General features: G+C 39.9%; 1 protein-coding gene across 4 annotated transcripts in view; it reads right to left on the reverse strand.

The window, feature by feature from the left end:
* The window catches only part of MPHOSPH6 (M-phase phosphoprotein 6), a 31,346-nt gene that overhangs the window by 13,827 nt on the left and 1,705 nt on the right, over positions 1 to 15,814 (reverse strand). For 3 of the 4 annotated variants that reach the window (XR_004322574.1, XM_014558600.2, XM_014558601.2), the window contains exons 2-5: positions 13,901 to 14,013; positions 8,559 to 8,649; positions 6,022 to 6,116; positions 5,432 to 5,579 (exon numbers count right to left, since the gene is read on the reverse strand). Coding sequence is in view for 3 of the 4 variants with exons in the window: in XM_014558600.2 (XP_014414086.2) it covers positions 5,447 to 5,579; positions 6,022 to 6,116; positions 8,559 to 8,649; positions 13,901 to 14,013 (432 nt within the window). In the remaining variant the exon portion in view is untranslated. Of the gene's footprint in view, positions 1 to 4,887; positions 5,580 to 6,021; positions 6,117 to 8,558; positions 8,650 to 13,900; positions 14,014 to 15,814 lie in introns of those variants that run through there. The other variant, XM_006183955.3, reaches the window with a different exon arrangement.

The raw sequence follows: 15,814 nt of genomic DNA on the forward strand, positions 1-15,814 counted from the left end.
TCTCCAGATACCATCTGGAATCCACCATTATCAGCTCCCTTTTTGGTTAAATACCTGCTAGGGTCTCTGATGGTCAAGGGTGGGTTTGTGTTTTATATTCTTTATGCAGTTCAGATTTTGTAACCACAGACTCCGGAATCTAGTCTATGGCCTGAACGGCACACTTGTTCCTATGTCATTGCCATTTTCAAGAATGGGTGGTTGCCATTCCAATGAAGTTAAATGAGAATTTTAGATGGGAGCAGAGAAGTGTCAGGTTCAAGGACAGAATACATTTGACATGGGTGTTATAGGTGGTCAGGTGACATCAGGACAATGATCACAGCAGAGGCTGGAGATGGGAATGTGGGAGTAAGAGCCTGCCATGAGTGGGAGAAGAGGAAGACAAGTCACTGGGAGTCACGGTCTGCCAATATTTGTCAAAGTGTTGTCTTCATTACCTGAATGGTCTTGTTTGAATCTGCTGCAATTTTGCAAAAACACAGGGTTACCCCTGCTACTTATGGGCAGACAGGGTTTTTTCCTATCATCCAAACAATGCTGATGGAGAGAAATTAGCAAGTGATACTATCCAGATTAAACATGTCTTAGGGAGAACAGTGCAAATCTGTACAAGTGAGTCAGTGAGTCCAATGAGTCCTGTCTTACAATGAATGTCTGACTCAGTACGTCTTTTTTCCTGGGGCAAGTGAAAACACAGGGCTGCATGGAAAACAAGCTAAATATGTCAGAAGGAAACTCTAGGATATAAAATCAAGCTGTTGGTTTGAAAAGTGGTGTCCCCTCTGTGCAAATAATTTATGTGTCCAAACAGAGTTAAACGAGGTAGATTCATGGGTTAATGACTTTCCTAATGATTAAAATTAAAATTAGAACTTACTGTGCAATGAGAAGCTTTTAGTTCTATAAGAATTTACAGAGCCATCAAAAAATTTTAATAAACTGTTTATGTGAGGATATTCCTACAGGGAGAAGGGAGGTCAGATCACAGACTCTCTTTAAGAAGCTGCCAATACATCTTGGACTCAAATGGTAAGGTACCAGCATGTTCTCTGAGGCTGGATTGGGAAAATATAGGAGTGTTTTGGCAGGCAAGAGGGGAAACTGTTATCTTTGTAAAAGACATAGCAAAAAGTAGATGTTCTCTGGGGAATTTTTTGAAACTACCATTAGAGCTACATCTTTCCTCCCCCCTCAAATAGCCCACTCTGATAAAGTTCATCAGCCAACTTGAATGACAGTGAATGGATGGTTATTCATCTATGAGTGAAATGGTGATTGCCTTTTAAATTGCATTTTATCTCCATTAGCCAGTGGTATTCAGTTTTCCTCTCCAAGATCTGGGATGGCAAAAGGTTTCAATTGCCTGATTTGGGGACCTGGTCTCTGTGGCATTAACTGCTGAAGTGTCTGCTTCTTGCACAGATAGTCCTGCTTATGGCCAGAGTCACAAACATCCCTGATCCTATTGGTGGTGTCTTCTTTAATTGGGTGCATGTTTCCCCAGAGACATGATCAAATGCTTGTATTTTATAGTATGATTAGAAATAAACCTCAGCACTGCGAGACTGAATACACAAATGGACAATGGCCAGACCACACATAAAAGTAGAACTCTGATTTATAACCTGCAGCAACGTGCCCAAGAAATCAAACATTTATCTATGATAAACAACTCAGGAAGCCAGCCTGCTAGAAGTCAGACTTGGCAGGAAGTCAGATGGTTATCTCTAGTGACAATACAGGAAGCTGAAAAATAACTTCATAACAATCACTCTCAAATGGTCAAAACGACTACTGCCCCTACTTCCAATTTAGGACCAACTAGAGAAAGAAAAATATGCATCCCTAACCAATTGCATAGGATGCCCTGTTTCTAGTTGGCTGCTCAGTTTCCCCATGCCAAAAGCCTCCAAGCAAGGCATCCCTGACCCTTCCTTTTTTTCCACTATAAAGCTTTCCCACTCCTCTGCCTGCCTTTGAGTCTGCCAGAGCACAAGCAATGGTGACTGACTCCCTTGCTATATATAGCAAGTGCAGATTAAAGTCTTTGTTCTCATTTGGTTGGTCATTATTTCCACAGCACTAGGGTTTAAACAGACTCCGTAGGCCAACCGGTTTCCAAATTATCCAACTATCATTCATTCACTTATACTTTCACTTGAGAAACGTTTACCAAAATCTTTACTACGAGCCACATCCCTTGCTTGGTGCAACGGCAAGTGGAAAAAAGGTAAGATATAGTCCCTGCCCTAGAGGACAGTAGCTCGACAACTAAGGAGATGAACACTAGTGACTCAGCAACCGAGTCAATGAGCATTACTGTGCTGGGCAATGTTCTCCGAAAAACTGTAGGCTAGCTACTGGTGATGTGAAATAACCTCCAGGAAGTGTGAGGGGCTGAACATTTTTACTTTAAGAGTTGTAAACCTGAATGCAGATTAGAAAAAGGATTTCAAGCCCTACCAAACCCATGATTTCACAGATATTACTGCTTTGGGATGAGTCTGAATCTGTCAAAGTCTAGTCAGGAGATAAAAGCCATCCTTATTTTTAACAGGAGAAATCCAATATAAACAATTGTTAATGGGGTATTAAAAACCTCAAAAGGTAGAAAAAGAACATTAAAGGTTATCATGCAGGAAATTGCCACTCTTAGGGAAGAGGTGGAAATTGTTCAATTTAAGAAGCTGCAAGGGCCCTGGAGAGCTGAAACTCAAGACTTCCAGCAAGAAGTTGCTGCTCAGTTAAAACCAGTGTCTCCTGAGCTGGGGGGGGAGGGGGCCCTGTAGGCCAGAGAAGGGGGCAACAGGTGGGATCGACAACTGTGACTGGAACACCAGCCTCTGTAGGAGTGAAGAGGTATTTGGTGGGTGACAAAGGAATAGGAAGCAAAGAGGAAGCAGACAGAAAGGACCAAGCCCCTTCTTTCTCCTCTAGCCTTGCCATCTCCCTCTGGGTTCCATCAGCAGATCTCAGTAAGGAGCCAGCTGGCAAAGGACAAATGGGGTTTGCTTAGTGCCAGCCTGGCACCAAAAGCTGAGTGTAAAAGAGTGTTTGAATCTGAGAAACTATAGGTTAATATCTGCTACAGTCCGTTCCTTGGGCCACTCTGCAGACACACATGCATGCATGTATGCGTGTACACACAACTAAACTCAGAAGGAAAACAACTCTATTTCTGCTTAACAAATTGCAAACATCCTTTGCACAAAAGATGTTCTCACTTTTTCCAAAATCCCAGCAGACACTTTATCGGTTTCTGGGAAACAGTCACATTATTCATCTCACCTCCTGTCAGTTACAGCTAGAATTTACTCATAGTCCCATATGAATATTCTGTCATCTTAAGACTTAATAGCAAAGTTAACCCTACAAAAAAATGTACACAATAAGAGGAAGGAGAGAGAAGAAATTAGTACACACACACACACGGAAAATATGTAAAACTGCTCAGTAACCTGTTTGTCTATTTGGTCGCAAGGCTGTAGTTAATAAACTGCATTCTTTTCCTACACACTCCATGTTTCCTCTTTCCTCAGCTAGTATCTCAGGTGCTCAGGGTTGATACCTGGTAGGGTAACCCAGGATTTCATTGTTTAAAGGGTCAAAATCCTTCCCACCTCCGAGGTTGTAGTCTTCCATTAAAGTTTGTCATTGGACTTTGAAGTGCTAAAAAAAGATGTCCTGGAGAATGCTTAGGGTTCAATATCCTTCTCCATTACCCACTGTGTAGGAACAACACAAATGTTCCTTTGTTCTGAGGATCACACAAACCAGCCAGGAGAGTTAACTCCTTTGCCTGTTAGTTTAGTGGTGAAATGACCAGATTGTTTCTGTCTTAATGGGACCAGTGTTGTCTTCCCTGGTGGAAGCACTCCTTCCTTAGGAACACAGATCTCCAAACAAGAGGTCAGAATTGAAGGACAGGAAGCAAGAGGGGTTACTGGGTGTAACAGTGAGAGGAGTCACTCCGTCTCTGCTCGATTCCAGACCTTACATTCTGAGTACATGACAGCAACGGCCCACCTGAGTTGTCATTGATTCAATGCATAACTTACACTTTTAAGATAATGGAGTGTTGCACCCCTCCTAGGGCCATAACCGTTCTCACTGGACCATTCCACCATTCTCCACTGCCCACTGCTCTGGGTGATGGGGTATGTGCTAAGACTAGTGAATTCGAGACACAAGCTCCACTTCTTTTACTGTGAAATGAATTGTCTATCAGATGGGACGCGGTGCAGAATATCAGGGAGGTGAGTAAGACATTCTGTGGAATCCATTCTAATCCATGGATTGTGGTGCTGGTGAAGCACTGTGAAAAACTTCGGGGCTCTGCCCCAGGATGTAGAGGACTGGACGGTGCACCGTCCTCACCTTCACAATGAATTAGAGCCAGATAAACTTTAAATTCACAACTTTTCTCATAATTCACTAGAGAACTGAGGTCACAGAGCAATGTAAACCTGAGGAGATTCAGAGAGAGGAGACACACACCTCACTTAATTGCTAGGAACATGATTAGATGAAATCAGCATTTCTTAGAAGTCCTAGGTACATATCTCCAGATGGACAGAAAGACACAAATATACACTTAATTCCATGCGGTTCTGTATTTACTACTTAGAATAAGGTTCAGATTAGGAGATGGTCTAGTTGGTGGTAAATTCTACCAGGCTGTACCATAAGAAAATGATAATTGTTTTTGACCCAAAAAGGAAATTTCTTATGATTCAACCTAATACATCCCCGTATTCTAAATTAATGGCTGTCTTTTTAAAGTTACTAATTACATAACAGATCCAATACTTAATTAGACTAAAATCACTGTTTGAAAGTATGAGAATAGAAAAAGTATATGAAAACAGATGCCTATTACAGAACAAGTTTTTTTTTGTTTGTTTTTTAATTAATTAAAGGCTTTAAACAAAAAAATATAATTCCACACAATGACAATGACTTGGTAACATGGAAATACTTCAGGCTGGAGAGGCATGTTTATTCTTGGTGAATCTGCATGTAATAAATTCTTATGACATTATATTCTAAAATATATGTACGAACTGGCTTGACATGATTAACAATTTAAAGGAGAATATAAACATAAGGGCAATTTAAACACTGGTATTAATTTATGAGTCAATTCAAGGTCAGGGACTGGAGAGTGACATTAAAAAAATCTGAGATAAAAAATCTTCAGGAAGCAACACTGTATCTATATACCTTTGAAGATCAAGGGCTAAAAGTCCATTCTTGATGAATACCATTAAGCAAAGGATGTATAACATCCACCACGTATCTGTTCCCAAAACAGCATGTTTCCAAAACTATGCATTGCTTTACAAATAAACATTACAACATTAATAACCACAGAGAAACCAACAGTGTGTTCTAAAATGTGCTCTCACAAGGCATCCCTGAGCCATACCTTAAGGCATCCATTTTAATCTTGAGGCTTTAAGAACATCTTCTTTGCTTTAACTGGTTTTATGTCTCCATTTTCATCTTCTTCGTAATTGGCCCGGTCTCTTTTTTTAGCAAACTTTTTCCCAATTGTCCCCACCAAGGTCTCATATCTGTTAAGACACACAGAACAAGTTCAGTTTCAAATAAAAAAGGTAGGAACCAAGTCCTGTCAAGAATATCAAACCAAATATGCAACAGAGAATAAGAAAAATCAAAGCTATGATTAAAAGAAACCATCTCATTTAAAAATGTATGAATTTCTGATTAAATTCTTCACTGTATTTTATTTTTGCATTATCCTAACTAAGTTGAGATGTATATTTAAAAATATGTATTAGAAGCAGTACTAGAAATGAGTCCTCAACTGCCAGCCTGTGAAAGGTATGAATCTACCCCAGGCCATGTTAGAGAAAGCAGAAAGTCATCTTCCTGCTGGGGTACTCCCCTTTCAAAGAATGGCAGACCCGTAGGTCGTGGGGCAAAAACAGTGCACATGTGAGAGGCAACAAATGCTGGGCTCAGATTATAAAGCTGTTCCAAGGTAACAGTTACCTTCTGGCCATTTCTTCATCTGACACATCGAGCTCCACTGTTTCATCTTCAACAACTTCTTCTTTGTTCTTGGCATTCATCTGAAGCATTAATTTCTGAAAAATACAACAATGCTGGCTAGCAGGGCTGGAAACAGCTTGTTAAAGGAACTGGTGTCAAATGTATCTGAAAGTAAACAGTAGCCACAGAATCTCCAGGAGTAGACAAAATTTACAAGGGGTTATCTGTAATACTTTATTCTACAACATGCTAAAAGAAATCAGCTCTGAATTAAAAAAATAGTAAGACAAAGCCCTGCTAGATTAGACTTAGTGTTAATGAGTTTAAATTTGATTTGATTTGATTTGATTATTTGTTTTTTATCAAAGTATAGTTGATCTACAATGTGTTAGTTTCTGGTGTACAGCACAGCGATTCATTTATACATATATATATATTCTTAAATTGTATTTTAGATCATACATCGTATTAGTTGTATCTAAAGCAGGCACACTGCTAACAGACTATGGTGAGTAGGGGAAAGAAAAAGTAAACTTTCAGATTTCCTCTGAACTTCCCACCTTTGAGCCAAATGGAAGAAATACTACAATCAAGAGTAATGTTAAATGCAGTTTTGGGTGGTAGTTGGGAAAGGGGAGCAACAAACTGCTGGAAGAACTGGAGGGCTGGCTCTGGTATAATGGGGGGAACTGCTTCGGCTCCACACATGAGGGTGGAAAATGCACTGATTTCCACATGATGTCTACATGCCATAGGTCTCTCCTCCATCTCTTTTTCTCATATTAACCTTTCTTGATAGTTACCCTCTGACAGACTTTAAAAAAAAAATACGATACTTTCTTTATACCAAAGGCAGGGTGAGGAAGGAAAAGCAGAAGAATAACCAGTTTCAACTAGCTTTCCCAACATTTAGAAGAGTGAAAATAAAGTAATTTCAACAACACAAGCTCTGTGAGGGCACAGACCTGCTGCATTTCCAGTGTCTCAAGAGGGCTGATGCACCACGGGTACAGACTAAATATTTACTGAATAAATAGACCGCATGGCAAGTGTCACTAGAAACAAATACAATATTAAAAAATGTGCTCTAAGTACATCCTTCTTATAATAAAGTGCTCTCAAGTTGGTATTATTCTTTCCATAACCAAGTATCTCAAACTTTTTTCACAATTTATGACAGATCTGCAAGTTGAACAGCATAAAACCTCCCAGAGAGAATGAATTCAGTGTTACAGACTGCCAGTAATTAAAGCCATTTTCTAATAACCTCCCACACCAAATTTGGAGGCCAGATCAACTCCTTTTCCCACTGGACCAGCCAAACTTTGGAGTCCTTGCCAACCCAGTACCCTAGTGTCTGGGCATCATCCACTCATTATCTTTGGTATATTTTCCCCTCTTTTACCTCACTGCCCTCTTTCTCTTCCTAAAGCTTTAAGCAGACCAAAGAGAGAAAAGTATATATTAAAAACAAACACTTGTAAAAAACAAACAAATAAAAAACACTTGTAGTGTTGATTTTGAATAAAGTAAATATAACACCTTAATTATCATATCCCTCAAAAAAAGGGGAAAAAAAGAAAAAGAAAATCAACCTACAATCTTTAAATAAATTCCAGCATTTAGTTTGGTTAACTTGTGGTTCCTTCTGGCATTCTTAGACACGTGGTTTTCAACCAGGGATGATTTTGCTCACCAAGGGACCTTTGGCAATGTTTGGAATGTCTGGATACATTTTTGGTTGTCACAACTGGGGTGTATATGTGTATCCAGTGGGTAGAGTAGAAGCCAGGGATGCTGCCCAACACCCTACAATGAATAGGACAGGCCCCACCATCAAGAATAATTTGGTTCCAAATGTTAATAGCACCAGCGCTGAGAAACCGTGCCTTTAAGTGACAGCTACAAAGCTAAAAGCTTTCTATCACAAGCCTCCATTTGGTTGGTCAAGTACCTGACAGGATGGCTTTTAATACATGAGCCGTAGTTCTAATAATTATTTGGAAATGAAGGTCTGTGCTTCTCTACAAACCTGAGGCAGGAAGCTTAAAATGAACAGCTCAGTTATGAAGTGAGTATTTACTTCTCAGACAAAATTTCCAAAGATTCATTTAAAAATCTATTTACAAGCTTGGATTAAAACTTATCCATTAAAAAGTCAAATTACTCAATTTTAAGTAACTTTTTTTTCCATTAGAAAAGACACATTTATAGATATCAGAAAATATTTTTTCATAATAGAATCATCTGAATAAAATCCTGACATTTCTCTAAAGGACCCGAGCTAAAATTCTAATACTTACAGTGGCACTGTCAGGGACTGTATACTGCTATATTAAATTATCTACTCAATTCCACCATAAAACTAGACTGCAACGCCTGCAATTTCTTTAAATAGCTATGGAAATATTTGAAGACTTGCTATTTTCTATATGATGAGGAGAAATGGTATCTGGTGGGGAAAAACCTAAACCCAATTATTAGCAGAAAGAATTCATTTGGAAAAATTTTAAATTTGAAGCAATTATATGTAATACCTCAACCTCAGGATTAAATCCTCTGAATGACATTCTTCCATAGAGAAGATCTTCACATAACAAGAAACTCTGCTCTTCTATTATGAAACTCCTAAATGAGAAAATAAACCTATATTAATAGCATATCTACTTATAACAAAACAGAGCAAATGAAAGTCAAGATTTTAAGTGAAAAATAGATCTTTTGGCTCTCAGTGGAATCAAGTAAAAATACGGTAATATTTCTGACCTAGGTTTAGAAATAAAAACTGATTAATTTGGCCAACATAAGCATTAGGAGGCAAGAGCAGCAGGGTGGAGGCACATTCTCTTCTAAACTCTACATTTAATTTGCATGAATGCCTACACAATGTAGAGACCAAAAGTATTTAAATAAACTGGAATTTTCCAAACTTTAAGCAAAGTTTCTTTGATGATTACACTACCCACCCAGTTCTTATTAAATTTACAGAAATCAGTGTTCTAGGCAGCTTGAAGAGTGTATTAGTTGCAGCTCTCAGCTATAAATAACAATGACTGACCCTGGATGACTTAAGCAGAGACGTAGTTTATTGTAAGGATACCAGGTATCTCACAGAATCACCGGGGGAGCTGGATGAGCAGAACTGGGAAATGGGCAGAAATAAAGGTGGCTAGGTTGTTGACCCCCAAACCAAAATTATGCTAAAAAACCTCCCTAGGACAAATGATGCTACTGCTGGGAGGGCTAAACAGTGGAGATTACAGCGGGCATCGGAGAGGCCACTGCTGCCCTGGAAAAAGGATGCAGGTGTGGATGTTTCAGTCTCCAAAAGGGGCTCTCCCCTGAGTCACCAGTTTATGACCCCAATCCCAGGTGAACACATCCAGCCACAGCCCAGCTATCAACCATAAAGCAAGGCAGGAAATCAAAAACTTGGCCTTTATGGCTTCTTTAGCAGACTGTTTCTTGTCCGACAATCCTGCCCTGCTTCTTCTCAAGATCCACTCATTCATTCACTCACTCAGCAAACACTTACTAAACCAAACTATGGGCCAGGCCCTGTTCTAGAGCTGGGGAGACAGCCATGACTGACAAGAGTCTCTGCTTTTGCAGAGGTTACATTCTAGAGAGTGATGCCAGATAATAAATAAAACACTTAGACACTGGATAAAGATGAAGAAGGTTATTCCACTCCTGGTCATAAGGGAGTAACTGGTATCAAACCAGCCCTCCTACTGTGACCAATAAATTCAGGCACATGTTCTCCCCAACTTTTTGTTCAGCCTTTTCCATAAACTTGGGATTCCCTCTCAACTGCCCAATCTTGTTCCTTGCAGAGTGCAGCTGATAAAACATCACCAATGTCCCAAGTAAATTACCTCCCTCATGAAAGCACCATACACAGGCATTTAAGCATTCATTTAAGTCAAAAGATGGAACTAAATGGCAGGAACGGATTCATAGCAGGACCAATGGCTCCTCAGAAAGCTTTCCCATGGGTTTCCATTGACCTGGTAACTTTGACATTAACATAAAAAGGAGCATAGTTGTTTTGTTACCTATAAGCATAGTTCCAATGATGAGGAACACAAATTGAGTTAGCAAATAAGGGAAATATTCCAAAATTTAACTGTAAACATTTTGTATTTTAATTCCCCATTTTTATTGATAAGGATCTATAATTTTAGAGCTAAAACATATCCAAGAAATTACCTATTTCATCTATTTTTGCAGTTGAGAAACTGCTACTGAAAAAAAAACAGATTTGCCGAAAGCCACAAATAATATGTACGTGGCAAAATAGGGCAAAAACTCACTGTTAGGAAACAATTCTTTATGGGCCTCTTATTTCTGCACATCCTGTGAGTGAGGCACTAAATGCCCATTTGTTCCAAACTATCTTTCCAAGGATATGTGTATAGTTAACAGCTGTGGAAGACAGAGCTATTCTCCTCCAGAGCAAAGCACAGATTTGCTTAATGTCCAGTATAATAAAGATAATGCTTCCTTGGGGGCGAAGGGCAAGTTTGTTTGCAGTCCAGTATCAAAGACTCAGGTTTCCTAAGCTCAGGCCTTCTCTGCTGTGATGCAGACCTACTGTGGGTACCACATTAGCCCCAGTGGGATTAGGGAAAATGATGTCAATGTGATGCTCATACTGCTTGGTGTGCTGTGAGTAATAAAGTCCTTTGTCTCTGACTCAAGAATCTCATACCTTCCCCTAGTATCCATGAAACTGCAGCAGGCCCATTTGTTAGTTTGCAAGTAGGGTCAATTTCAGATCTCACAGTTCTTAAGTTCACCCGGCCAAGATACACAGGCACAAGAAACACAGTAGCCAAAAATATCTTTTAAGCAACATCCTATAGCAAAGGGGCAATTAAACCGGCTATACTCACATTCTCTATAATGGGCCACATCCTTTGGAGAAAAATAATATGGCAACAATATACCAAAACCTTTGATATGGTAAACTACCCCCAGGAATTTATACCAAGTATCCTATATCAGGTTCCCTGAAAATAGACTCTGAGACAGTTACTTGCAGAAGTTTTACTGGGGAGTACTGCTTGGGAGATGGCCCTCTATGGAAATGCAAGATTAGGCAGATGGAGAAGTTGACCTACAACATGGCTACACTAAGGCCCCAGTTGCTACAAGGAGCTCTGGAGTTAGGAAAGCCCTGCAGTTGTTCCAAGTTGAAGCAAAGCAGCCAGATCCCTCATCCCCCTTCATAGCCTGGTTACTGGCTAAGGGTGTCCTATAAGGGGAGGTGTGAGCACTGAATAGCTCTAGCAGTCATCACTGAATTACAGACCAATATAGCTGATGGCAATCTCTAATTTCACAAAGAGCAGTAACCCTCTGGAATAATTCAGATGATACAATCAAGGAAAATATTCATAAATGCAAATGAGCAAAAAGAGTGGGTGAATTTCCTGATACTAAAGTATAAGTAAATACATAAACTGCTAACATTTATTGTGCTTTCACATGTATTACCTTATTTACTTCTCATAATGGATGTGACAGGCACTATTATCATACATAATATAAAAATGACAAAACACAGATAAGATCACAAGTAAGCAAGTGGCAGAGGTGGACATCAAACCCAGGTCCTTCTGTCTCCAGAGCCCATGCTCTTAATGAACCAATCCAATCCAGTGTCTCCCTATTTGGGGTGTTAAAACACACACACCCCAGGGACATATTCATTTACCCCTCCAGCTCCACTTGCCATTCCTCCCACTGCCCCCTGCCATCAGTGCCTTGGGAGGTTGATCTGAATATAATACATGGAACAGTTCTCTGCCTATGGGATTACCTCTGCTGGCTGTGCCCTCAAATAAAGGTAGCAGCTCCTGTAAGATGCTCTCTCCACGCAGCCTGTCTTCAGATTCAGTAACCACTGCCTCCCCCAGACCCTCCAGGCCTGGAATGGAAATGGCACAAGCCAGGGTGCTGCAATGTCCAGAGTGGCTTCCCTACACCCTGCCCACACTTCCGTAGTCTCTGTTATACTCTCCTTACTTACCCAACCTGACAATGCCATCTCTTCCTGCCAACATCCCAAACTGATATCCATACCTATATGTAAACAGAACACTGAATGATGGCAAAAGGTTATAACTTACTGCTATGGTCTAAATGTTTTTGCACCTCCCCTGCACCCGAAATTCATGTTTAAAATCCTAATCTCCAAAGATGATGGTACTAAGAGGGGAGGCCTTTGGAAGGTGCTTAAGTCATGAGCTCATTGAGCATGGGGCCCTCATGAATGGGATTAGGGCCTTATGAAAGAGACCCCACAGAGATCTCTAGCCACTTCTACCAGGTGAGGACACAGTGAGAAGGTGCTGGCTATGAACCAGGAAGAGGGCCACCACCAAAACATCAAATGACCATGCTGGTATCTTGATCTTGGACTTCCAGCCTCCAAAACTGTGAGAAGCAAATTTCTGTCGTTTATAAACTACTCAGTCTGTGGTACTTTGCTATAGTCCCTGAACAGACTGAGACATTTACCTCCCTAGGAAAGGACTCTAAAGGTCATTTTTCTGGGACTAATATGCTGTGTTGAGGGGGTGGGGTGGAAAGAATACTGAAAATAAGATACAAACTGTCTTGCTTTTCAATAAAAGTAAGTGATACCTGGAATACTTGGAGGCAACGCATAAAATCAAATTGTAGCTCCTTACCAGTAATCTTCTCTTCCTACCAAGCCCCACTCCCAAATCCATACCATCTCCAGCATCATCTTCTCTTTCCTCACTAACATCTTGCTTCCTCTGAGAAACTGTACAGAAAAGCATGCAGAGAAGCAAGCAGAGAAAAGAAATTACTTTCCTTCCATTCCTCCTGGGGGTCACATTTTCTATCTTTAGGGAAGGAGGTCTAAATTTCCCAAAAAGATCCAGAAAAGGTCAGCCAAATGAACAAGGGAAAATAATATGTTAAAAAGGAAAAAATTAAATTACAAGGTATGGAAAGAGAAAAACATAAATGTGCTTGAAGATAATAAGCAGGATCTTCAGTCATTTGACAAAGTGTAAGTAAAACTACCATAACCACGAGATTACTAACTGTAAGGAAAACATCAAGGAGAAATGATAAATAGCTTCCAGAAGAATTTAGATAAATTAATGATGTGAGTCCCTTACTCTCATTCAAAATTATTTATCATGTACTAACTAAGCTTAGAGGTGGAAGAGAAACGGTCTAGTGTGTTATCAAGCTTCAGTAGTGACTAGCTGGTGACTCTGGGTAAGTCATACTCTCTTAAGTTTCAGTTTTCTCAACTATAAAATGGATGGAATGATAGGAGCCAGCTCTCAAGTTTGCTATGAGGATTAAATAATTAAGAGATGTAAAGTGCTTAGCCCATCCAGTTCCCAGCACACACTACAGACTCACCACACATTAGCTAAGAGGACTGGTACTAGAAATAAAAATTAAAAAAAAAAAAAAAGAAGTAAACAAAAAACTCTTGACCTGCCTTTACAAAGCTCAGCTGGAGAATTCTGTTACTGACACAAAACTGGAGAGACCTGAAGTACATATCTAATCTTCAAAACTTAATACGACAGAGAGCACATTAGATTCTCATGAAAGGTCACCAGTTTCTACCAGAGACTTAAGGGCTAGATTCCTTTACTCAATATGAAAAAAGAACGATGTTATAAATGACGGCCAAGGACCAAATAAAATGTACAAATCCAAGTAGAACGCTTGGAGACTTAATAATGAAAAAAATTATTTGCAAGGCTAACTCAAGAAACTGAATAAATACTGTTTCACGGGTTTTATGTCACTGGAATGATGAATCACATTTATAGGGATTTCCCTTTGAACACCCAAAGTGTCGTAAAAAACCTACTCTTTCTCTTTAAGCTCAGGCAAATCCAAGTACCAGTGCTCTTCACTAATGATTTTCTTTTCTTCCTCTTCTAGTTGTTTCTTGGTTTCCGAGTCCAGTCCTCTTTGCATGAACTGTCAAAATAAAATAAAATCAGTGTCAGCTACTAACATTTCCAACTTACAAAACTCATTTCTCCAGGAATCCCATCTTGTGAGTGAGGCTGGGGGTGGGGCAACCAAGCAGCTGAGCCCCGTCCTTGACAACATCACACTAGGAGGGAACCTGCCAGAGCACATCAAAAAGCAACGTGTGTACTTTCTTCAGAAGACTTAGAGAGAGCTTTACCAATTTTAGTTTTTTTCTGATTTAGTAAAGCAGGCAACAACAACAAAAAACTGTACGCAATAAGTGTCACATTAAGTATTGCAGTTTTACATAATGGCCAGTGAGGAAGGGCTAAGGCCGAAGACTGAACCACAGGCCAGGACAGGCAGGTAGGAGACAGAACGTGAGAGGGGCAAAAAGCAGAAAATGAGAGATGCAGTACTTCCCGAATCTCTCTCTGACCCAGGAAGCCCATAGGCCTTTGCACCTGCTGATCTCAATCTGTAATGCCCTTCTCAAGTTCTTCCACCTGGCCAACTCCTAGCCCTTCTGACATGTGAAATTAACCCTAACAGCTGCAGGCAAAATCAGCATCTTTTCCCTAGGAGCTTCCCATGGCAACTTCAACTAGTCTCACAACATTTAAATTTCTTGAGTATCTGTCTCTTCTGAAGACCTTCAGGGCAGGGACTGCGTCTGGATAGTCTCCTTCATCAGTATCAGCATGATGAAAGACGCATTGCAATGGCTCTATAAATACAGACTGAAGCCAAGCTGTACCTGTAAGCCTATTCTTCACTCATACCTATCCTCTGAAATGCTGATCAGCTCTTCATTCTAAAATCTGCAGAAGCTCAACTGAAAATAGGCCAGTGGAGAAAACAGCACTCCTGCTGCTAGTCTCTCCCTAGCACAAACAAAAGCTTTAGGGAGAAGGGTACAGCTAAATGGTTAGAGCACATGCTTAGCATGCACAAGGTCCTGGGTTCAATTCCCAGTACCTCCATTAAAATAACTAAATAAATAAACTTAATGACCCCCCCCCAAAGAGGCAAAAGGGAAAAAAACTATTTCCTAGGGGACAGGCGAACAAACCAAGAAATTAATTGCAGCAAAATGATAAAGCATCAATATTGGAAAAAAATACATTCAGAAAACATCCAGGAGCCTCCCAGAAGTTAGGTCCAGGGTTCCACTGGTTTCCATTTACCCCATTTCTGTCCCTTATCCAGGTTCCATATTACTGTCCCCTCTATTCTGGTTCTTCCAAAAACACAAGCATTTTTAGGCATCAGAGCTTTCCCAATGACTATTAAGTGAAATGACAAAACTTGAAAAATGTTCCCAAATAAAATATAATGATAACATCAAGTTCTGAGGAGAATGTAAACAAACTGGATCACTCCTACACTGCTAGTGTAGGGGAAGTAAAATGGTATAACCTCTGTGGAAAACAGCTTGACAGTTTCTTACCCAAATAAACATGCACTTACCATACAACCCAGCATCTGTACTCTCGGGCATTTATCCCAAAGAAATGAAAGCTTATATTCACTCAAAAAGTTATACAAGAATATTCACAGTAGCTCTATTTGTAATAGCCCCAAACTGGAAACAACCAAAATACTCTTCAACAGGTGAATGATTAACTACTAGGGTACTTCCATACCACAGAATACCAGTTAGCAATAAAAAGGAACTATTGATACGCTCAACAACCTAGATGGATCTCAAGTGAATTATGCTGAGTGAAAAAAAGCCAATTTCAAAAGGCCACATACTGTATGATTCCATTTATATAACATCTTTGAAATAACAAAATTACAG

The sequence above is a fragment of the Camelus ferus genome, chromosome 9 (assembly GCF_009834535.1).
Source record: "Camelus ferus isolate YT-003-E chromosome 9, BCGSAC_Cfer_1.0, whole genome shotgun sequence".
Lineage (NCBI taxonomy): Eukaryota > Metazoa > Chordata > Mammalia > Artiodactyla > Camelidae > Camelus > Camelus ferus.